The sequence below is a fragment of the Chiloscyllium punctatum genome, chromosome 8, assembly GCF_047496795.1.
Source record: "Chiloscyllium punctatum isolate Juve2018m chromosome 8, sChiPun1.3, whole genome shotgun sequence".
NCBI classification, from domain to species: domain Eukaryota; kingdom Metazoa; phylum Chordata; class Chondrichthyes; order Orectolobiformes; family Hemiscylliidae; genus Chiloscyllium; species Chiloscyllium punctatum.
Window position 1 is genome coordinate 17297675 of NC_092746.1, and position 24809 is coordinate 17322483.

The following is a 24809-nucleotide window of genomic DNA, read 5'->3' on the forward strand; positions in this document are numbered from 1 at the left end:
ACCCAGTACTAAATTCAATGTGGCCTTGCTCCTTATTGGCCTCTTTACATACTGTCATGAAATCCTCCAGCACACATTGGACAAAAACTGACCCATCTAAATATACTTGAACTATAGTATTTCCAGTCAATATTTGGGAAGTTGAAGTCCCGCAAAACAACTGCCCTGTTACACTCGCTCCTATCGAGGGTCATCTTTGCAATCCTTTCATCGACATGTCTGGAACTATTGAGGCTTATATTTTAAAAAACTTCCAACACTGTAACCTCTCCTGTTTCTAATCTCCGCCCATATTACCTCCATAGACGAGTCCTCAAATGTCTTTTTCTGCAACTGTAATACTGTCATTGACCAACAATGCCACACCACCCCCTGTCTTACCATCTTCTCCGTGAATCATCTAAATCACAGAACCAGCAGTAACTGTTCCTGTCCCTGCTCTACCCAGGTCTTTGAAATGGCCACAACATCGTAATCCCAGGTACCAACCATTTTGCAAGTTCACCCACCTTTTTGCAGATGCTCCTGGTTTTGAAGTAGATACACTTCAAACTACCTTCTTGCCTGTCAGTGCCTTGCGACCTTGAAACATTAGTTCTGACCTCACTACTGTCAACGTCCTATATACTCAAACTACAATTTAGTTTTCCAGTCCCTTGCTGAATTAGTTTAAACCCACCCAAAGCCCATTCGCAAATTTTCCTCTACAGCATATTGGTACCCCCCTCGTTCAGATGAAGATCATCCTGTTTGTAGAGGTTCCACCTACCCCAGAAAGAGTTCCAATTAACCTTTTATAGAGGTTTATAAAATCATTAGGGGCATGGATAGGATAAACAGACAGATCTTTTCCCTGGGATGGGGGCGTCCAGAACTTTGAGGGTGTAGGTTTAAAGTGAGAGGGGAAAGATATAAAAGGGACCTAAGGGGCAGCTTTTTTCATGCAGAGGATGCGGCATGTATGGAATAAGCTGCCTGAGGGAGTGGTGGAGGCCAGTACAATTACAGCATTTAAAAGGCATCTGGATGGGCTTTATAGAGATATGGGTCAAGTGCTGGCAAATGGGACAAGATGAGGTTAAGAAATCTGATCGGCATGGATGAGTGGACCGAATAGTTTCTGTGGTTTGCATCTCTGACTCAGACTCTCACTTCTTAAAGGCTATGTCTTTGATTTAGCTTTTCAGGCCCTTTTCCTAATATCTTCATATTAACTTTCATTGATAATATCATAGGGGCATTTTGTTAAATCAAATGTTGTTGACTGAAGACTGCTGACTCAGCTATTGTACAAGTTGGATTTACGAAAGGTAGTTTCCAATTGCTGTATTGAAACTGTTTCATGGCTGTGCAGGAATTGGGAGCATGTGTAGTCTAGGAATATAAGAATGGGCACCATTCCCTGATCCCACGTTGAAAACGATGGCCCACCATGTTTCCATGAGGACTATAAGCATATTTGTTTTAAACTTTTCAAACTAATCGTTGGAGAAAGAGCACTTATGTTGCTATTCCTGCTACCTCCACCTGCTGTGCCTGCACAGAGTATTTCCATAATTTCTTAGCATCAAATTGAATCAGTAATGAAGACATTTATTGAACATTGATTTACAAATAAAATTCATATCAAAAAAAGTTATCTGGCATTTATGCTTATGATTGTTTTTGTGGGGAAAATCACCAGCCTCTGAGTCAGAGTTGAAGTTCAACAACAGAGTTTATTGTACAAGGAAATACTGGAGCTTCAGGGAAAGAAAGACCCCAACAACACAGTAGTCAGCTGCATTTCTTCTCTCAACCCAGAACACATGTCAAGATACTTTTATACATTTTGTGATATAATAGGTCAGTGAGGTTATTGTCTCTGTAACATGATTTGTTTATTGTAACCATTGCAGAATCATTAATAGTTTTGGTGCAGTCATTCCGTTCCAGCGCAGCCTTTGTTAATTTCAGCATGGTTGTTGTAAGTTTCAGTGCAGCCATTCAGTTTGTGTCTGTGCGGAAGTCTGTTACTGTAGTAATGGGGGCTAATTGCTCTTCCTGAGAAGGACGATCTCTACAGCCCTGGCTATTAGCACTTTGTATTGAGTCTATATCAGACTGTTAGCATTTCTATCAAAGGTGTTGGCTGGACCCAGACACTTCGGCGGGTAGTATACACTACTTGTGTATTCTCTCCCTCGCCCACTTTAAACTAATCAACTAGGTTATAAGTGCATTGTGCTGGCATTCTGATGGCCCCAGGCAGTGTCTTTGTTTGCTGTGCGGTCTGTCTGCATATTATGGTCCAATGGCCATCTTGTGTGTCACATAGCCAACATGTGGCTCAGTGCCATCTGTGTGTCCATGTACCTAGTGTCATCCTGCCCCATGCCATCTCCCACTTCAATTGCAAATTTCAGACAGACTGCTTTTGAAAAGGAAAATGAGCTTTTCCTGAAGACCGTCCTTAATTCCAAAGCTACTAAATGAATTTTTGGCATTTATTGGCCCATTTTGTTTCCATTGCTTTCAACATCGACCACCGCGACAGAGTTAATGTATGAGAGAAGGTTAGAGTTTTCCATTTGCTTCAGTTGCAAACTGTACACACCAAGATGGCTCACAAGTGAGAATTATTCCTTTGAGCTATCTTCACTATAGGTTAAACAAATACTGTTATGACCTTTTATTGTTGATATGCTGTGTCAGCAGATGAATATAACAATTATCGCACCGATATTTGTTAACTGATTTCTGCCTTTAACATTTATTAAGCAGCCACTGTTGCTACTTCAAATGCTGAAGTTTTTGTAACCACTGTAAAACCAACAACGATTCTGAGGACATCAGATTCCGTTCAGTGAATTGTTTGTATGAATACGTTTATAGGCTGGCATTTTTAATACCTGTGTGGGGGTCTGAACAGGCCCGGCAGCATCTGAGAAACAGGAGAATTGATGTTTCGGGCATAAGCCTTTCATCAGGAATTGTGGGCCTGGGGGCGCTGAACCTCCTCTAGGATTAACGTTGAGTCCTGTATGATCCTTCTTTGAAAGCAGGGGCAGGATGCCAGACTCTGCTTGGAATGCTTGACTACAAGGAAGTCAGCAGTAAGCAAACAGGGTGGTATTGAACATCTGACACATAGATTAGAGCCCTGAGTATGAGGAGGCCTGAGGGACAGGAAGGAAATTAGCTTAGGTTGTATCTCTGAAGATGGTTGCTTGACATGCTGAAGTAATTCCAATGACCAAGGCCAGACTTGTCAACGAATCACAGCTTTGACCAGCCCAAAAGCTGGAGTAACCCATCCTGAGGTATTTCTATGGTCCTCGCCTACATTTCTGTACTGTTCAGTAACTAACTAGTGACTGTTGGGGCTCCTGGCCTTCTAAAGGACAGACACTTGATGGCAAAAACTACCAGTCAGTTGGAGGGCCATCTGTCTTAGCAGTGTCAAAGAGAGTATGTACCTTTTGATCTCCTTTTGTGCCAGAGCTGCACACTGTAAATCTGATGGCTAATGGAACAAATCAGTTGAGGCACAGGTTGAATCGTTTCTGCTTCCTTTACACATTCCTTTGCATCTGGTTATACATGAGGTTGCCTTTATCTGCCAAAGGACAAGGCATGTGCTCAAAGCTCTCAATGGTGACTCACTTGAGCTGAATAGATCCTTCTATTCTCAACACACCATACTGGCTAAAGGGCAAGAAACCAATTACAATGTTGTCTCAAACCAGCCAGAAGGATTCAGTGTAGTTCTCAAAGGGTTGGTAAGACAATACTGTTTTGCTTGATATATCTTAAGGGCAGGTCATTAAGTGTACATGGCACTGTTTCAAAACATTTAAAATACACAAACCTTGGCCATGTCATGAATACTGAGGAGGATAGTGACCGATTTCAAAAAGCCATGCATGGGCTGGTGGAAGATACAGGCATGTGACAGGAGGACTTAATGCAGAGATGTGCAAAATAATCACTTGTTTTGTTAGGAAGAAAGATGAAATATAATATTGGCTATCAGTAAAGACCTGGCAGAATCACAGAAGGCCAGGCACATTTAAGAAAGTAGTTTTGAGAAGTGCAAAACATCTTGACTTCATAATGGGAACAATAGTGAACAAAAACAATAAAGGCAAAATAGACCTTCTATAAAATACCAGTTTGGCATCACCTGGATTATTACATCCAGTCTTGCTCAGCACACTTTTGGAACAATGTGAAGGGCGCAGAAAAGATGCATGTGAATAGCTCTAGAGATGAGGGTCTTCATTACAAGATAAACTGGAGAAGTCAGACTCTTTTCTTTTTTCCTAATTTTTTTTAATTGTGACAAGACTGGACATAACACTCCAGGTGATGACAAAGGTTGGGGAAAGCTTTGATAGAGGAGCTCAAAATCAAGAGGGTTCTTGACAGTAGATAGCAATCGGATCCATGACTGGCAGGTTCTAGAACCAAAGGTGACGTGAGGAAAGTTTTTTTTTTGAGTGAGTGGTATTAATCAAAAATGCACTACAGGTATTTGAAACAGTGGTGAGGCAAATTCAGTCATGGCTTTCATAGCTGAATTAAATAAGTGCTTGAAGGAAGAAAACATTGAGTGTTTTGGGGGGGAAAAAGTGTGAGGTGCAACTCACTAAATTGTTCCTGCAGAGAGCTGGTGGGCTGAATGATCTTTTAAGCTGCATCTGATCTGTGATTCTATTACATCATTCTACAAGTTTTTTTTTAAAAAACAGCAGAAGATACAAATTTTAAGAAAACAAATGCCTGAGCTTATAATGAAATTTGCTACTTAGATTTTATTTCAGGATGTCGGTCGTTACATATATTGCCTTCACCTCTGATTTACTCCACATGCAGTTTTACGTTCCTGAGCGCTTTGTATAGCCTGTTTTGATGTCTAAGTGGAACGGAATGCTATTTATTAAACAAAAATACACGTAGGCTGGCCATGTGGATTTATCTTGTTGTAGGTTTACTAATTATGTTCAGGTCACGAGGTATTTAGTCATGCCTAACTGGAAATAGATCTGTTACTGAACTTGAACACAGACATATTTATGTCTATAATATGATGACCACCTGTTTCTAGCAACTGTTGTGTAGATGATTTTGTCAACTGGTGTTTCCAGAATGATCTATTAATTTGTGTACTGAAAGTGTGGCCAAAATACTGTGGAGAAAGGCTGAATCAATTAAGTGTCTGAATACCGTTTCCACGTGCACTTTCACCTGACCATCACTAACAAGAGAAGCAAGTGGGAGCTATTGCAAATTGGTCCTTGAGCCTCATCACCATAGCCAGACATCCCACATGAGTGAAGGTTTCATTCTTCGAATGTTGATTTTGTTACATTGGCCTTCAAGTTAAGCCCCGGGGAAAGGGGTGATTCTAATTCCTTTGTCTGAGGATTATTCTGTTTATGTTGGCTCTATGAAATCAACAGAATTTACTGGGTGTTCTCACCTTTGGTGACTGTTAAACTCCTGGGCCTCTTGGCTGATTAGTTCCTCCAATAGGATTACATTGTGGGATGAACGGGATAGAAACAGGCCATTTGACCCAACTAGTCCATGCTGGTACTTAAGCTTCACTCAACTTCCCCTCCTTTACTTGTCCAAATCTGTCAGTAATCCTCTATTTCCTTTATCACGCATAGATATTATCAGCTTCAACTATTTCCTATGCAAGAATGTTCCAGATTCTCAGCACTTTGGGTAAAGTAGATCCATTTGAATTCATATTGGATTTCTTGGTAGCCTCTTTTCTATTAATAGATATAATAGAGTCCTAAAGGGGCAACTTTTTCACGCAGAGAGTGGTACGTGTACGGAATGAGCTGCCAGAGGATGTGGTGGAGGCTGGTACAATTGCAACATTTAAGAGACATTTGGATGGGTATATGAATAGGAAGGGTTTGGAGGGATATGGGCCGGATGCTGGCAGGTGGGACTAAATTGGGTTTGGATATCTGGTTGGCATGGCCGAGTTGGACCGATTGGGTCTGTTTCCATGCTGTACATCTCTATGACCTGAATTTTTCTTTTTGAAAATGCAGTTCTTTGAGGATCTGCATTATACATGTACTCAGCACCCTCTTGATTGCTTCTATATCCTTTTCATAATTTTGATCGCTGACAGAAATGTGGGTGGGTGGAATGCACTGTCAGCAGTGGTGGTAGGGTCCAATACATTTGGGAAATTTAAGTGACTTTTGGATAGGAAAATGAAGGGTATGTAGTTTTTTGATCTTAGTGTAGGATAAAAGGTCAGCCCATTGAGAGCTTAAGGGCCTCTACTGTGGTGTACTACTGTTCTATGACAAGAACTGTGCATTGCACTCCCAAGTACAGTCTAACCAAGAATTGATATAGATTTAGCATAACTTTCTTTATTGTGAGATGGATATAATTTTAAAGTCCTGAAAATGTGTTGTTGGAAAAGCGCAGCAGGTTAGGCAGCATCCAAGGAGCAGGAGAATCGACGTTTCGGGCATGAGCCCTTCTTCACGATTCCTGAAGAAGGGCTCATGCCCGAAATGTCGAATCTCCTGCTCCTTGGATGCTGCCTAACCTGCTGCGCTTTTCCAGCAACACATTTTCAGCTCTGATCTCCAGCATCTGCAGTACTCACTTTCTCCTCGATAACTTTAAAGTCCAGTGCTTTGTTTTTGCTTCTATGGCCTTTTTATTCCCTGACACAATGTAATGATCGGTGTGTTGTACTCTGCTGTCACTGCAAGTGACACACACTTAGTCATAATCCCTGTGACATCATTACCAATGATTCAGTCAAACTTTTGCAATGGCTTCATACTTTAATCTTATTAGTAGCAGCCTAGTGATTTGACCCAGAGGAGCACCCTCAAGGAGCCCTTGATGCCTTGCCCATTGTTTTTACTGGCTGTCCCAATTAAAGTTTTTGGACTGTAATTTACGTACCTAAGGTGCCTAATGCTGCTTATTTGCCTCTTATTAGGCAAACACATGACCAATGCAGTACAACTTGGCTAAATGTGACATTTTACATGGTGTGAAAACAAAGACAGACTATATTATTTTAATGGCGATATCAACTCGTGGCGTTATACATCACAGACTGTAGGGGCTAAATTTTTTTTTCAACCTCCACCCTAAACCCCAACCTGAGCTACAAACCTTCACAAACCTTGCAGTTTTCTTTTAGTTAAGAAAGGTGACATGTCAGAGTGACAGAGTTGTACAGCATGGAAACAGACCCTTCAGTCCAACTTATCCATGCTAAACAGATATCCTAAAGCAATCTAGTCCCATTTGCTAGCATTTGGCCATAACCCCTCCAAACCCTTCCTATTAATGTACCATCCAGATGCCTTTTGAATGTTGTAACTGTACCAGCCTCCACCACTTCCTTTGGCTGCTGAAACCGTACACACACCAGTCTCTGTGAAAACGTTGTCCCTTGTATCCCTTTTATATCATTCGCCTCTATGCCCTCTAGTTTTGGACTCCCTTACCCTGGGAAAAAGACCTTGGCTATTCACTCTATCCATGATTTTATAAACCTCCTAAGATCACCCCTCCGACTCCAATGTTGCAGAGAAAAAGGTCTCTGCTTATTTAGCCTCTCCCTTTAGCTCCAAACCTCCCAATCCTGGCCACAATCTTAAATCTTTTCAGGTTTAACATCTTTCCTTTTGTAGGGAGCCCAGAATTGAACACTGTATTCCAAACTGGCCTCACCAATGTCTTGTACAGCTACAGCATGACATGCCAACTATATTTGGAAATGTGAATGTACAATGAGATATGGGTGTCCCTGTATACCAGTCAATGAAATTAAACAGTCAGATGCAGCAGTAAACAAGCAGGAGGATAGAAGAACACAGCAAGCCAGGCAGCATCAGGAGGTGAAGTCAACGATTCGGATGTAACCCTTCAGGTTGACTATGCCACTTCCTGATGCTGCCTGGCTTGCTGTGTTCTTGCCTCCTGCTTGTCTACCTTGGAATCCAGTATCAGCAGTTTTTTTGTCTCCAGGCAGATGCAGCAAACAGTTAGGAATGCAAAATGGTATTTTGCTCTTCAGTGCCAGAAAATTTTGAATTCAAATCTGGGATATCTTACTGCACTTATACAGGGTCTTTGAGACTGCGTGAAGTATTGCATGCAGTTGTGGTCTCCATATTTAAGCATCTGTGGAGAGAGTTCATGTTTAGAGTCCAGTATGACCCCCTCCAGCTACTGAAGAACTTTCTTAATGGATTTAAAATATTAAGTCTTTCTGTCCCCCAGATGCTGGCAGACTGCTGTTTCTCCAGCATTTTCTGTCTTTGCTCTGGAATTCTTTAGCACGGAAAGTTGTGGACGCCAAGTCACTGAATATATTCAAGAAAGAGAATCTCTCTTCTTTATGCAATTAATATCGAAAAAAAGGGTATGGAAAGAAAGCTGGAATATTGCTTTTAGATAGAGGATCAACCACTTTTATACTGAAAGGCAGAATATGCTTAAAGAGCGGAGTGACTTACTCCTTCTAAGTTCCTATGTTGCACAGAATCATAGAATTCCAATAGTGCGGAAGCAGGCGATTTGGCCCTTAGAGTCCATGCTGACCCTCTGAAGTCCATCCACCCTCCTACTCTCCCTCTAACTCTATTTCCCATGGCTAATCCACCTAGCCTGTACATTGCTGGACACTACAGAGCAATTTAGCATGGCCAGTGCACTTGACCTGTACATCTTTGGACTGTGGGAAGAAACCCACGCAGACACAGGCAGAACATGCAACAGCTCTTCATGGACAGTCACCCAAGGCTGGAATGAACCTTGGTGCTATGAGGCTGCTCTGGTAACGACTGAGCCACAATTCTGTAATGTTATTCATTTTTCAAGAACATTTGCTTTCAATAATCAATTTATTGATTACTTTTAAAAAGACCACTAACGAAGTATTTAAAAGATATCAGTATGAGAGTCGCAAAAATGTGGGACGTAAGGTTTATTTAATTCAAATGTTCACAAACTAGTGATATGGTGTCTTAAGATGACTGCAAGTTGAATTAAAATTGGTGATGGAAGTTATGAACAAGAAGCAGGAATAGCAATTCAGTCTCAAGCCTGTGCTATCGCTTGTGTTGTGATTGGAGAGATCCAATTGGGCGTTGTCATATACATATAGAAGTTGACTCCAATTCGGTGGTAAATTTGCCAAGGTCAGCACGTGAATCAGGTAGGATAGAGTTCAGGATAGGTTTGATAAGGGACTGATGGGTGTGCAGATCAGCAGTTATTTCTGAAGCTGTTCGTCTGACTGTAATCAGATATATATGGGATCCAAGCTGAATAGCAGTGGGCAAGGATTGGATGGGGATGGCTATGTGTAACTGTGTTGAAGATTGCAGAGAGATCAGGATGAGAAGTGAATAATACATGACTATCAAAGTCACAGGTATTGTTGCTTATGATTCTAATTAATTAGTTTTTTTTGAATGGCTAGGATCTGAAGGGTGAAATTTCAATGGATAATTATGGAGGAGATGGTTGATTTATAGATCTGAGAATAGGAAGGGAAGTCTGAAGGTACTGAAGCTCCTTCAGGTACTGAGCAGTTCATGATCTCAACTAGCATGGAAAACAGGAAGAGAAATTTAGTGGTGAGTTAACTAATGGGAATGGAATTGAGGAAGGAGAAGATAGGCAATCAAGACAAAATTCATTTGGAGAGCTCACTGAATAAGATGGGAGAGGAGCTGGCAAAGAGACCACAGCCCAGGCCTGAAGCATGACACTGTTTGCCTTAACAGGATGAAAGAGGGAAGCACCAGAGGTAGATGAACAATTGCTTTCAAGGATGCCCATAAGCTCCTTACAATGTGACTGGGTGTTGAATGAGTTTCATGTAGAATGTTTTCAAGAAGAAATTTGGTGTTCAAAAATAACATTCAGAAATTCTGTTCTGTGATCCTAGAGCTGTGATGGTTTTGGCAAGTTGTGAAGTTCAATTGAATTTGAGTTGATTCAGTCAGATCTCACTTTGTCACCCATTGTGCACAGGATATGTTGGCATCCATAAACGTGAAGGTTGGAGTCCTCCTAGATAGCACAGAAAATGGTGAAAGCTTTGGGACTAGGTGGTGGAATGAGAGAAATAGTTATGGCTCTTTGAACACCAAAAGGATTTTAAGTTGGAATCTGGAATGTGCTGTCAATTTACAGTTAGTTTTCCAGAGAGGGAGATAATGAAGGGAGTGAATCTGAAGTGGGATGTAGAATCCAAGATGGTGAGGAATACAGGAAAGTGTTCAAAGGTAGCCTCATTTAAAAGTTTAGTTCATATTTTCAAATTCCTCCTTGATCTCCCCTTTATCTTCAGAATCTTTCCATAATTATCCTGAGATCCCTGTTCTCTTCCAATTCTGATATCTTGCAGGCCTGGTTTTCACAATTGCTCTGAGCTTTCAGCTGACTAGGCACTAAGGTTTGGGATACAGTTCCGAAGCTACACTGTATTGTAACCTTTCTCTCTTCCATTAAGATGTAGTAGGAGTTACTAGAGAATCTTAAATTGAACAGTCTTCAACAATTAAATTCTGTGGGTTTCTTCAGGAGTTAGATTCCTAATTAACTAAGGCGATTGCTACCTGCTTTCATCTGGGCTGCCCCTCTCAAAACAAAAAACAATGAATTTAGAGGAAGGCATAGGCCGTCCCCATTGCTAAATTGGTAAGCTGTGCACCCATAATGCATTGAAAAATAATGCATACCAATTTGAATCTTTTTTCTGAACATTTAATGTACAATTTTCAGCTAATCATACATGCTCACATGCCTTAAATTGTTTTTTTTGAAGTTGCATGAAATCTAAAAGAGGAAGGGAAAAAAAGTTATTTCAGTGACTTGAATGTACACTTCCTGGTTATCATGATTGTTTCCTGGTGAAATTGGGAATGTCTGTCATCTTAGCAATTAATCTACATTGGAAAAACTTTAGAACAGCTGGTGAACTGGATTTCATTGCACAGTATGTTAAACATTTCACAGTCAGTGAGGCAGGTTGTGTCCTTGTCTAATATAAGACCTAGGAGCAGGAGTAGAAAATTCAGTCTGTTAAGCCTGCTCTGCCATTTACATGGGAACATAGGTACAGAAGTTGGCCCTTCAGTCTCTTAAGTTTGTTCTGCCATTCAAAGATCATGGCTAATCTGTGGCCTAACTCCACCTGTCTTTGGCCTGTATCCCTTCGAACTTATGCTTCTTAAAAATGTAATTATCTGTGATTTTAAAATTAATAACTGAGCTGTTTGTGGAATAAAGTTGCAACTATCAACCATCCTTTGTGTGTAGAAGTGCTTCCTAACATCTCTCCTGAATTGTCTGACCCTAATTCTCATACTAGTTCACCTCCTAGTTCTAGAATTCATAGCCAGTGGAAATAATTTATCTACCCTGTCTTTTCCTGTTAATATCTCGAGCTGGGTTGATATTTGCCTGTTCCTCATTTTTTGATTTCCTGGGAAAAAAAATCTGTCTTTCTCCACCTTAAATACATTCAACAATGACACTCAAATCTATGGGGCAGGAATTTTCAAAGCTGCACAACAATTTTGCATGAATTGTGGCCTAATTTCAATCCTAAATGATCGCCCCCTTATCTGTGCCACCATGTTTGATTGTCCAATCATTGGAAACAACCTTACTGGTGCATTGTTAAACCCTTTCAGAATCTGTATTATTTTTGAACTTCAATCACGTCACACTAAGAATTAACATGACATTTTCCTTTTCTAATGAGTAATTGCTGTGTTCTAAGTCCCTCTGAAGTTCAAAATTTACAGGTTTCATATTTTTTGGAAGTGAATGAAATACTTTCTCTTTATTATCCCATCTGCCATCTTGTTGCCAACTCATTTAATCTGTTTTATTTACATGCTTTGCTGTACCTCTTGGTCCTTCTTACAGCTTAGATTTACACCTGTCTTTGTACTGTCAAGAAATGTGGATACATAATTGTCTAAGTCATTAATATAACTTACAAAATCCCTACAGTGCAAAAAAGAGGCTGTTCAGCCCATCAAGTTTGCATCAGCCTTCTGAAAAGGATCCCACCCCCAACCCCACATTCACAATGGCTAATCCATCCAGCCTCGACATCCCTATCACACGAGAAGCCAACTTAGCATGATCAGTCCATGTAACTTGCCCATCTTTGGACTGCAGGAAGAAACTGGAGCACTTCAAGGACTCCATGGGAAGAGGATGGAAACTCCACAGACAGTTATCAAAGGCTGGAATTGAACCTGGGTTCTGAGAACTGAAGCAGCAGTGCTAACCACTGTCAATTTGAAAATGTCCTATTTATTTTTGTCTGCACTTTCTTTCAATAACCATTCCTGTATGCATACTATTAAATTTATTTGCAACTCCATGAACCCATGTCTCGCCTGTTCTATATGACCTCTTGCTGAATGCTTTTTGAAATATACCTACTTGGTTCTTCTTTGTCTTCCCTACTAGTTGTATCGTTTTTAAAAAATGGACAGAAATTCTTATGTGAAACTACTTTGACAACGCCAAGATATTTCTAAGTGTGGTGTTAGATGTCTTTAATAGATTCCCTAGTCACATTCTGACTGTCAGACGTTTGTCTGACAGTCATCTGCAAGTCTTAGTTTTATCTGCAAGTCTTAGTTTTCTCTCTTTTCCGCTTTCTTGAAAAACCCAGCTTAAAGAGAACCTTTGCACTGATCCCAAATGTGACCTATATGGAGGAGCAGGGATAGGGTGGTTTTAAAATGTTGCTCGTGTCTTCGTGCTTTCTTTTTGTTCTTCCCTCTGGCTGATATTGTGGAATTCATGGTCACCGCACAGAAACAGCATTCAGCCCAACTCATCCAGGCCGACCATGTTTCCTAAATTGAACTAGTTTAATTGTTTGTTGGTCAATTGCTTCCTTCAATCCTCTCTGTTAGAACAATCTCTCCCTACCTATGCCTGTATTTTGGGATCTGACTGTGTATAAATTACTGACTAACTGTATAAATCACCACCTGCCTTAACTCTCTTAGCCCAAGGCAGCACAGTTGGCCAATGTGATTAAGAAAGCATATGGCATGCATGCCTTTACTGGCTTGGGCATGGAGTACATATAGCTATATAAAACCCTTGTCGGGCCACATTTTAGAGTATTGTGGGCAATTTTGGTCGCCACACTACCAAAGAAAGACAGGGTAACTTTGGAAAGAGTGCAGAGAAGGTTCACCAGGATGTTGCCTGGTCTAGAGGGGATTGTTATGAGGAAAAGGTAAAAAGACAATGGCTGAGAGGAGACCTGATAGAGGTCTAAAAATTGAGACATAGATAGGATGGATAGTCAGCGGCTTTTTCCAGGGTTGAAGTTTCAATTTCAAGGAGGCACTGGTTCAGTGTGACACAAAGGTTTAAAGGAGATGTGTGAGGGCCATTTTTCACAGAGAATGATAGGAGCCTGCAATGCACTGCTGGAATAGGTGGTGGAAGCAGGCATGTTGGTGACATTTAAGAGACATCTGGATGGTTAGGGAGGGAATAGGGGATACAGACTGAATAAGGGTAGAAAGTTTGTTTTTTAGTTAGGGTATGATGATTAGCACAGGCTTAGAGGGTTGAAGGGCCTTTTCCTGTCCTGAATTCTTTGTTCTTTGCTGTTGTTTGCTTTTACCACTTGTTCAGTTAGCTAATTGTGGATGCTTTGTCCATAGATAAACAATCTTTCTTTTTAAACTGCAGTTCCTTGCGTAAGCCTTACTGATCCACAATTACTATTAAATCCTCTGAGACTCTGTTCTGTTCTAGCCACAGTGCCCTACTCTTGTGTTGCCTCAACTTTGTATCTTCTACCTCCCTTTGCTTGATCTGTCTCCCTCCCTGCCCACGTTATTTTAAAGCTCTAGAAAACTTTTCAGGGACATTGAAAATGTGCAACAGATGTGCATAGAGCCATTTTTTTTTGCAGGGAGACTTCCAATGCATAAAATAATTCTCTTAAAAGTGGAATCTGTCTCAACAGAATAATTCCCTTTGTTGAGTACTAGTGTTACTATAAGTAGAAATCTTTTCTTCCCACAATCATTTTGGAATCATATGTTTAACTTCCCAACCCTGCTTGAAACTATCTCAGTTGGCATACAGCCCAGGTAACACTGATCATACACAGAACGCTGAATAAGTGAATAAAGTCAGACCCTAACCTCTGACCAGCAGATCATTTCTAGTTCTATGGCTTTGCTGCATATGTGGTCTACAACAGCTGAATGCTTAATTCTCATTCCCAATTCATCTCCATCCGTGAAGAGATTCTTTAACCTCAGCACTGGGCATGCCACACAACTCTTGGATTTCCCAGTCATGAAGCCAACTTAGCATGACCAGTCCATGTACCTTGCCCAGCTTTGGACTGCAGCATGAAACTGAAGCACCTAGAGGAACCCATGCAAACATGGGAAGCGAACATTGGACTATACTGTTTTCTACCTATCCCCCAGACTGTACTGTTCCTGATCACTAACATCTTCCTATTTACTCCCTACGTTTATCTGCACAGCTAACAGGCACCTCATTGCCTATTAATCAAATTTAAGGCTTGAGGCTCCCCTATCATTAGCTGCTCAGCCCTCAAAGCAGCCTGACTCGATCACAATCTGCAGGACATGATAACTGGCCAACTCTGCATTCTTCATAGTGTAAAACTGCCTCCTGGAAGAAAGAATCCTTGCCCCTAGCTGATTAAAACTGCAATGTCTGCAACCCCCAAGAACCCAGTTAATCAACAACTGAGTTGGAGTTGTTCCCATTACAGCAGTGATTTTCTGTAAATGGCAGTTTAGGCCACAGATTCCCAGAAGCTACATTTATAAAATACCACCTACAGCAGCTCCAAACGGAAGGCCAAGAGGGGAATTCCATAGGAATAGGAAGGATACAATTACTTTCAGGTTGTACTACAGGTTTCCCAATAGGCAATAGAGAAACAGATGTATGGACAGATTCTGGAAAAAAAAAGTGTTGTTATGGTGGGTGATTTTTAACTTCCTTTATAGTGACCAAGACACCCCTCATCCCAGTGGCTTGGCTTGTGGGGAATTTGTTAGGTGCTTTAAGGAGGGTTTCTTGAAGTAATATGTAAATAGTGTGAGGAAAAGGGTAGTACTAGATCTAGAATTCGAATCATAGAGGCCTTATAGTGCAAAAAGAGGCCACTTGGCCCATCAAGTTCACACTAAACATCCAAAGAGCCTTCCATCCAAACCTAACTTTCCACCCTATCCCTATAACCCTGTAATTAACACATGCCTGATCCACCTAGACTGCACATTCGTGGACAGTACAGGCAATCCACCTAACTTGCACGTTTTAGGACTGTGGGAAGAAATGGGAGCACATGGCAGACAAGGAGCGAATGTGCAATTTCCACCCAGTCAGTCACCCAAGACTGAAATCTAATCAGGGTCCCTGGCACTAAAGCAGCACTGCTAATCAATGTATTACTTATCGCAGCCTATGCAAGAAGGAGCCAAGCTGGTTTAAGTTTGGGAGTATTTCAAAAACAGTGACCATAATTCAGAGTTTTAAGTTAATATGGATAAGGATAAGAGCAGTCTTTAGGTGACAATATTAAAGTGCGGCAAGACAAACTATGAGAGTGTTAGAAAGGAACTAATTGAGGAATGTTTTAAAGGTAAATCCACCTTGGGCATATGGGAATCTTAGGCTAATTCAGGATCAGCATTATTCCTGTGAAAATGAAGGATGAGAATGGAAAGGTTTGGGAACCTGAGATACAGTCATAAAGTCATAGAGATGTACACTACGGAAACTGACCTCTCTGTCATTCGTCAACGTCGACCAGATATCCTAAATTAATCTAGTTCCATTTGCCAGCACTGGGCTCGTATCACTCTTCCTATTCATATATCCAACCCATAAATGCCATTTCAATGCTGTAATTATACCAGTCTCCACCACCTCCTCTGGTAGCTCGTTCCATACATGCGCCATCCTCTGCATGAAAAAGTTGTTCCTTAGGTCCCTTTTATATCTTTTCCCTCTCACCCTAAACCTATGCCTTCTACTTCTGACCTCCCCTATCCCAGCTAAAAGCTATTTATCCTATTCGTGTTCTTCATGATTTTATAAACCACTAAAGTCACCCTTCAGTCGCCGATGCTCCAGGGAAAACAGCCCCAGCCTATTCAACCTATTCCTATAGCTCAAATCCTCTAACACTGACAAATATCCTTGTAAATCTTTTCTGAGCCCTTTCAAGTTTCACAACATCCCTCATATAAGAGACCAGAGTTGCACCAATATTCCAAACGTGGCCCAACAAATGTCTTGTACAGCCGCAACATAACCTCCCAACTCATACATATAATTCTTTGACCATTAAAGAAAAGTATACCACATGCCTTCCTCACTATCTTATCCATCTGTGAATCCATTTTCTAGGAACTATGGAACCTGTATTCCAAGGTCTCTTATTTTTTTCAGCCAAATTCTCCCCAGAACCTTACTGTTAAGTGGATAAGTCCTACCCTGATTTGCCTTTCCATATCACAGCACCTCATGTTTATCAAAATTAAACTCCATCTGCCACTTCTCAGCCCATTGGCCCATCCTATTGTACTCTGAGGTAACCTCCTTCACTGTCCACTACACCTCTAATTTTGTGTTATCTGTAAGTTTACTAACTATACCTACTATGTTCACATCCAAATCATTTATATAAATGACGCAAAGCAGTGAACTTAGCACTGATCCTTGTGGCACAGCACTGGTCACAGGCCTCCAGCCTGAAAGGCAACCATCCACCACCACCCTCTGTCTTCTACCTTTGAGCTAGTTCTGTATCCAAATGACAAATTCGGTTTGTATTCCATGTGATTTAATCTTGCTAACCAGTCTATCATGAGGAGCCTTGTTGAATGCCTTAATATAGTCCGTGGAGATCAAGGCTATCGCTCTGCTGTCATTAATCCTCTTTGTTACTTCAGAAAACTCAATCAAGTTCATGAGACATGATTTCAGATGCACAAATCCATCATGACTATCCCTAATCAGTCCTTGCCTTTCCAAATAGATGTAAGTTCTTTCCCTCTCAGGATTCCCTCCAACACCTTGCCCACCCACTGATGTCAGGCTCAGCAGTCTATAATTCCCTTGCTTTTTCCTTACCACCTTTCTTAAATAGTGGTACCTACGTTAGCCAACCTCCTGCCTACTGGCACCTCATATGTGACAATCAATGATCCAAATATCTTAGCAAGAGGACCAGCAATCACTCCCTTGCTTCGCAAGAGTTCTAGGGTACACCTGATCAGGTCCTGGGGATTTATCCACTTGTATGCGTTTCAAGACATCCAGCACCACCAACTTTGTAATATGGACATTTTTCAAGATGTCACCATCTATTTTCCTACATTCTGTATCTTCCATATCCTTTTCCACAGTAAACAGTGATGCAAATTACTTGTTTAATATCTCCCTCCATCTCCTGTGGCTCCACACAAAGGCTGCCTTGCTAATCTTTGAGGGGCCTTATTTTCTCCCTAGTCACCCTTTTGTTCCTAATGCATTTATAAAATACCTCTGAATTCTCCTTAATCCTGTTTGCCAAAGCTATCTCATGTCCTCTTTTCGCCCTCCTGATTTCCGTATTAATGGACTTTATACTGCTCTAAGAATTCACTCAATCTCTACTGTCTATACGTTACATATGCTTTTTTCTTTTTGTCCAAACCTCAAGTTCTCTAGTCATCCAGCATTCCCTATACCTACCAGCCTTTCCTTTCACCTTAACAGGAAAATACTGTCTTTGGACTCTGGTTATCCAGTTTTTGACGGTTTCCCATTTTCCAGCCGTCCTTTTGCCTGCATACATCCACCAGTCCCACCCACCCACTGTCAATCAACTTTTGAAAGTTCTTGCCTAATACTGTCACAATTGGCCTTCCTCCAATTTAGGAGTTCAACTTTTAGATCCGGTCTATCCTTTTCCATTACTGTTTTAAAACTTATAAAATTATAGTTGCTGGCCCCAGAGTGCTCCCCACTGTCACCCTCAGTCACTCAGTGGGTGGCATGATGGCTCAGTGGTTAGTACTGCTGCCTCACAGTACCAGGGACCTGGGTTTGATTCCAGCCTCTGGTGACTGTGTGAAGTTTGCATATTCTCTCTGTGTCTGTATGCATTTCCCCTGGGTGCTCTGGTTTCCTCCCACAATCTAAAGATGTGTAGGTTAGGTGAATTGGCCATGCTAAATTGCCCATAGTGTTCAGGGATGTGTAGATTAGGGGTGTTAATCAGGTTTAAATGTAGAGCAATAGGGTTGGGGAATAGGTTTGGGTGGGAAACTCTTCAGAGGGTTAGTGTGGACTTGTTGGGCTGAAGGACCTGTTTCCCCACTGTAGGGATTCTAAAACAATTCGAACTTGCCCTGTCTTATTTCCCGAGAGGAGGTCAGGTTTTGCACCTACTCGAGTAGGTACGTCCGCATACTGAATCAGAAACTTTTCTTGTGCACATGTAACAAATTCTTCTTCATCTAAATCCTTAACATGATGCCAGTTCCAGTCTAACGTTTGGAAAGTTAAAATCCCTTACCATAACCACCCTATTACTCTTACAGATAACTGAGATCTCCTTACAAATTTGTTTCTTGATTTTCTGCTGACTAAAGTGGGACCTAAAGTAAAACCCCAATAAGGTAATCATCCCTTTATTATTTCTCAGTTCTACCCAACTAACTTCGCTGGGTAAATTCCCAGGAATATCCTCCCTAAGTACAGTCATAATGTTATCCCTTATCAAAAGTACCATTCCCACTTCTCTCTTACCCCTTTCTATTCTTTCTATAGCATTTGTATCCTGGAACATTAAGCTGCCACTCCTGAACATCCCTGAGCCACAGCTCTAATTGCTATGATATCCCAGTCCCATGCTCTCGACCATTGCCTTCAGTTCATCTGCCTTCCCTCTTAATCCTCTTGCGTTGAAATAAATGCAGTTTAATTTATCAGTCCTGACTTGTTCTATGCTTTGTTCTTGCCTGCCCTGAATGTTTGACTTGCTTCCTTTCCCAACTGTACCTATCTTGGACTGATCTGTTTCCTTACTATCTCCCTGGGTCCCACTCCACACCTTACTAGTTTAAATCTTCCCAAGCAGCTCTAACAAATCTCCCTGCCAGTATATTAGTCCCCTTCCAATTCAGGTGCAATCCATCCTTCTTACTTAGGTCACTTCTACCCCAGCACCAGCTCCTTAGCCACACATTCACTATTCCTACCTATTCCATCACCTGATAGCACCAGGATAATCCAGATATTACTTTTTAAATTCCTGCTTAACTTCCTATATTCTCCCTTCAGAATGTTATTCTTTACCCTTCCTATGTCATTAGTTCGAGTGTGTACAACAACTTCTCTCTCTCTCTCTCTCTCTCTCTCTCTCCCTCTCTCTCTCCCTCTCTCTCTCTCTCTCTCTCTCCCTCTCTCTCTCTCCCCGAGAATATTTCCTTGATCCTGGCATCAGCGTGGCAACACATGGATTTCTCGCTGTCGGCCGCAGAAATGTCTGTCAGTGCCTCTGACTTGAGAGTTCCCAATCACAATCAATTGCTTGGAACCTGACATACCCCTCCAGTCTCGATATCAGAAATTTGGTTGTTTGCGCTCCATTTCTTTGAAAGTCCATCATCCCCTACATTTTCCAAAACACCATACTTTTTTAAAGATAGGGAAAGCCACAGGAGACTCCTGAACTACCTGCCTCCCTCTTGTACCTTTCGTGGAGGTAACCCATCTACCTGATTGTATCTGCAGTTTTTCTCCCTTTCTACAACTTCCATTACACTCCCAGTCCTGTAAATTCTCTCTTTGTCTCCAACTGTCACTCCAACTGATCCATGCGGTCTGATGGGATTTGCAACCAAAGACACTTGCTGTGGACATAATCATTAGTAACATGGAAACTTTACCTAAGGTCAGGTGAATTGGCCATGCTAAATTGCCCACAGTGTTAGGTGTATTAGTCAGAGGGAAATGGGTTTGGGTGGGTTACTTTTCGGAGGGTCAGTGTTGACATGTTGGGCTGAAGGACCTGTTTCCACACTGTAGGGAATCTAATCTAATCTAATCTGCCACATCTGACAGGAAGGGTACATCAATTTACTAAAGGTCATTTTTGCATCTTTATCGACAGGGCCAGAAAATAGTACAGTCTTACTGCTCTAAAAAAGTATTGCTTCAGGTTAACTTAGTATCTGTGTTTTATATTTTTAAAATTTAATCAAGAGACAGACGTCAAAACATATAATCTCAAAAGGACCCCCTCTACTTACAATTGTAGATTTACAAAGAAAAGAAGAGTAAGATGATAGTTATAGCACCTAATTGCTACCCTAATGTGAGCTCTCCCACAAAGGTTCCTCCAAGGTCAGCTGTGAATTTCACTGTTAATTTTTTTTAGGTGCACTCCGAAGTCCAGAGATACAGCAAAGGCAGTAGCTGTGCAGATTCACTACTGTGTCAGACAACAGTGGAGGTTTCTTTCTCATTTGATTCTCTGACCATGTGGTTCCTGTCTTTTTCTCTCCTCCTCCTTTTTAAAGTGCCTTTGTTTGATGTTTCTTTCCCCAAAGATCCAAAACAATGCAGTTGCCTATATAAAACTGTAATTACAGCTCCTGGAGTTTGTGGAAATCACCTCCAACACCTAAAATACCTCAAAAAAAGGAACAGCTCTTATAGCCACAATTTTCCCTCCATCTTGGATTACCCGGAATCGTTTGGATTAAATAAACATCTGGAATGAAATTTAATGATGACTGTGAATCCATTGTCAATTATCAGGAAAATCCCATCTGGTTCACTGATGTCCTTTAGGGAGAGAAACTGCCATCCTCACCTGATCCAGCCTACATGTGACTGCAGACCCACCGCAGTATGGTTAACTCTAAACCGCACTGTGGGCCAGCAGGGATGGGCAATTGTGAGCTTAGTCAAAAAGAAAGTGGAGGTTTATATAAGGTTTAGGAAACTTTTGACAGATCGTGCCTCCAAAGAATATAAAGCAGGAAAAAGATCAAACAAGGCACGAGGAACCATTACATGTCCTGGGCAAACAGGAATAGGGAATATTCTAAGGTGTCTTAGGCATAATTGGGTAGCTAGTGAAAGGGTATGTCCACTCAGGAATGAAGGAGGGAATTTACACATGGAGCCAGATGAAATGGTCCTTAACAAATAGTTTGCGTCAGTATTCAGAAAGGAGAAGAACATGGTGTATGGGGAGTCTAGAGATTGGTGTGTTGATATTCTAGGGTAGGACAATATAAAAAAAGTAGGTAGTGTTAGGTGTTTTAGGAAGCATTAAGGTAGACAGGACCTGATGAGATCTATCCAAGAATATTGAGGGAAGAAATTTCTTGGGATTTAATGAAGTCTTTGTATCGTCTTCAGTCACAGGAGAAATCCCAGAGGACTGGAGAATAGCGAGTAATGTTCTTTTATTTTAGAAGGGCTGCAGGGATAGTCTGTGTCAGTGGTAGGGAAATTATTGAAGAAGATTGTTATGGATAGAATTGACTCTAATTTGAAAAAATATGAACTTACGAGTCAATGGCAGCATGGCTTTGTGCAGGGGAGATCGTATCTCACAAAGTTAATTGCGTTTTTTGAGAAAGTGATTAAGATAATTAATGAGGTCAGATCAGTGGATGTTATGTACATGACTTCAGCAAGGCCTTTGACAAGGACCCTCCAGGCAGGCTGATAAGAAAGGTGGATACAGAACCTGCTTAGTCACAGAAGACAGGGTAGTGTGGAATAGTGTTTTTCTCACTGGCAATCTATGACCAGTGGTGTTCCACAGGGATCAGTGCTGGGATCCCTGTTCTTTCATCCCTTGAGCCTGCTGTGCCATTGAATACGATCATGACTGACCTGATGGTGTAACTTCAAGTCCACATTCCCATCTATCCCTGAGAATCTTTTACTCCCTGCTTAAGAAAAAATTATCCACTTCTGCCTTTCAATGTTTTAAAGTAACGTTGAACTTCTGTTTTATTTAGCTGTAAAGTGACTGAAATGAAACAGGAAAACGCTCCAAAACTCAGCCAGTGCATCACAGAGTCATTGATGAGTTGTACTATGTTTTTTGAAGAGATGTCCCATTTCAAAAAGCAAAACCCTGGGAAGGTAAGAAAATACAACTCTGCAATGTGCAAAGCTCATAATAGAGACAGTGCTTTGCCAAAAAAAAATCCAAAATGGAATGGCAAATGATCATTCTGATTTACCAGTTACAAAGTTTAGAAGGTATGAAATAACAATCAGTATGAGATAACCTAAAATATTTTTTTTAAAATTGGATAAAGTGGTGGGGAACAGTTGAAAATTGAAATGTTGCTAGTCAGATGCCTAACAAAACAGATTAAAATGATGTGCCTGCCAGCATCAGTGGGGAAAATTGCCCACAGCAGCAGACTGGGGAATAAAAGATGGTTGCTTATTCTGGTTGAACTTTATTAATCATCATCATGAGCAAGGTGGGGCAAGTAACAGACTTGTTTTGTGCTTTGAATATGGATGATAATGTAAAAGAATTGCTGTTTGCTTCTTTTGTTTGTGTCAAAGGTCATTTTTTAAAAAATTGCTGCTTTGATGAAGGAGTTCCCCTTCTGAGGAGTGACAGATGGGACTGGGTGTGAGGGTTGACAGTTCAGCCAACCACACAAAGCAAGATTGATATGATAAGCAGTGCGTTGACTTATCAACCAGTTCCACATCATTAACGGAGCTGTAATCATCTAAGCTACGTGTCTGCACAACTGCTCATAGGTACCACAAAGGTGATATGTTGACGCATTGACTTCTGTATGCAGACCTTATTGGTTTAGTCACTGAAAAGAAATGATGGGGGAATATTGGTCATCATCATCAGGTCTGAGGTGCCCTGGTTGATTAAAATCTGGTGGGGAGAAAGGAGTCCCTGTTAAAAAAAAATCATCAAAAAACGTTTTCTAGTAAGTTTATCTACATTACTTGATGCAGGCAAACACACTATTTTACTCTCCTTTTTTATGATTTTGTTAGACACCTGATTGACAATGATTCCATTTTCAATTGAAGCAAATAAGGCTCTGGCGTGAAATATAATAAAGCTTTGACCAGGCCTGAAGTTTCACCCCACTCCCACCCCCACTTTCACTCTCACGTAAAAACCAAAGGTTAGACAGTTGCAGTGTAACATTGGCTACTATAAATAACCATCGGAAAGCTCAGGATTCTAGAGAAGATGCAAAGCAATAATCTAACAAGATTAGATTTTGTTTTCCAGCTGCATAGTATTTTAACTTTTTTGCGAAAATCTGTAGCTCGGTTTGTGGATGAGGTAGTTGGTTAGCTTGCCAAGCTAATTTGTGGCCAAGACGACATGCCAGGAAGACGTAACTACCAACTCACTGATCACCTTACCTTCTGTGAAGAACATATCAGAATTAACCACAAGGTTGTTACGACCACTAGGTATTACGGTAGCATACCAACCAACAGCCACACTTACCAGGACAAAGGACCCCATACCCACAACATGTATATCACATTTATCCTACAAAATCCCTTGCAACAATACAACAAGCGCTACATCAAGTATAGAAAGAGAAAACTAGCCACTCACATAAAAACCAAGTGGGACAGAACAACAGCACTTCACGGAAGTCGTACTGATGACGTTATCCAACAGGGTAATGAAATGTGTGCACACTAACCCAGCAGCTCGGGAAGCTAACCAACTACCCTCAGTATTTTAACAGCATATATTTACTTGCATAGCTAACAATTAAGTAATTAAAAGCAATTTTTCTATGCACATTTTAAAAAAACACTAGAAAATAAACAAGAATGTTTGGCTGATTATCTATATACATTGATAGAGTTTGATACATACACGTAAGTGCATGAACGCACATTCACAAGCTTTTTTTTGCTGTGAATGAAGTTGGCAAATAATGGTTGAATTTCAAAATTATTTTTATCAGTCACCTGCTATCCACCTGAAAGCTGTATTGAAATTGCTTTGATTCAATCCCAGGTTCTATAGATGAAGTGTAATTAAATACATGAACAGTGTAATGCTCAATTATTCATGTTTATTCAAATATCTTTTTCTCTTGCAGTTTGCTTCACAAAACAGTTTGATGACTTTTCTTATTTTCCTCCCACCCCCTCCACTCCCAGTTTTGTCTCCTTGTTTGCAGTCTCTGTACATTTTGTGCAGTTATTGGGCGCTACATTCCTGGGGCACTGGTGTCATACTTTGTGCGTAAGTACACCCCCCTGCAGTCTTGAGACCAGTTTTGATAACTGTAACTTCTTTTGCTGTTCATCTTCACAGTAGGTTAAAACATAAATGACTGCACCAAATCCCATGTGAGTAGTAATTGTATATTGCTTCAAGATAGACATGGGTTTTAACCTGTTCTTTCTAACCCCATGTTTGTGCCATGTTACAGGAACCCATATAATCTGCAGAATTTTTTAAATTTTCTCATAGCTTGCTGTTATAAACTAGCTTTCAACCACTTTGTTTTTAATTAAACATAGCAAACGTTTTTCATTAACAGATACCTATGGGACCAGGGCTGATCAAGTATTCTGGGTAATCAAGAGTTATGCATAACTGCAGTAAACACTGACCTTTAAGACATCAATATCCCTCAAAAACTCCATGTAACACATTCACAGACCCCCTAAAATCAATGTAAAATCACAGAGGAGATAATAGAAATGTAATT

General features: G+C 40.8%; 1 protein-coding gene across 1 annotated transcript in view; it reads left to right on the forward strand.

The window, feature by feature from the left end:
• The window catches only part of LOC140480394 (reticulophagy regulator 1-like), an 82889-nt gene that overhangs the window by 27173 nt on the left and 30907 nt on the right, over positions 1 to 24809 (forward strand). The window contains exons 4-5 of the mRNA XM_072575196.1: positions 22086 to 22212; positions 24253 to 24337. Coding sequence (XP_072431297.1) covers positions 22086 to 22212; positions 24253 to 24337 — 212 coding nt within the window. The remainder of the gene's footprint in view (positions 1 to 22085; positions 22213 to 24252; positions 24338 to 24809) is intronic.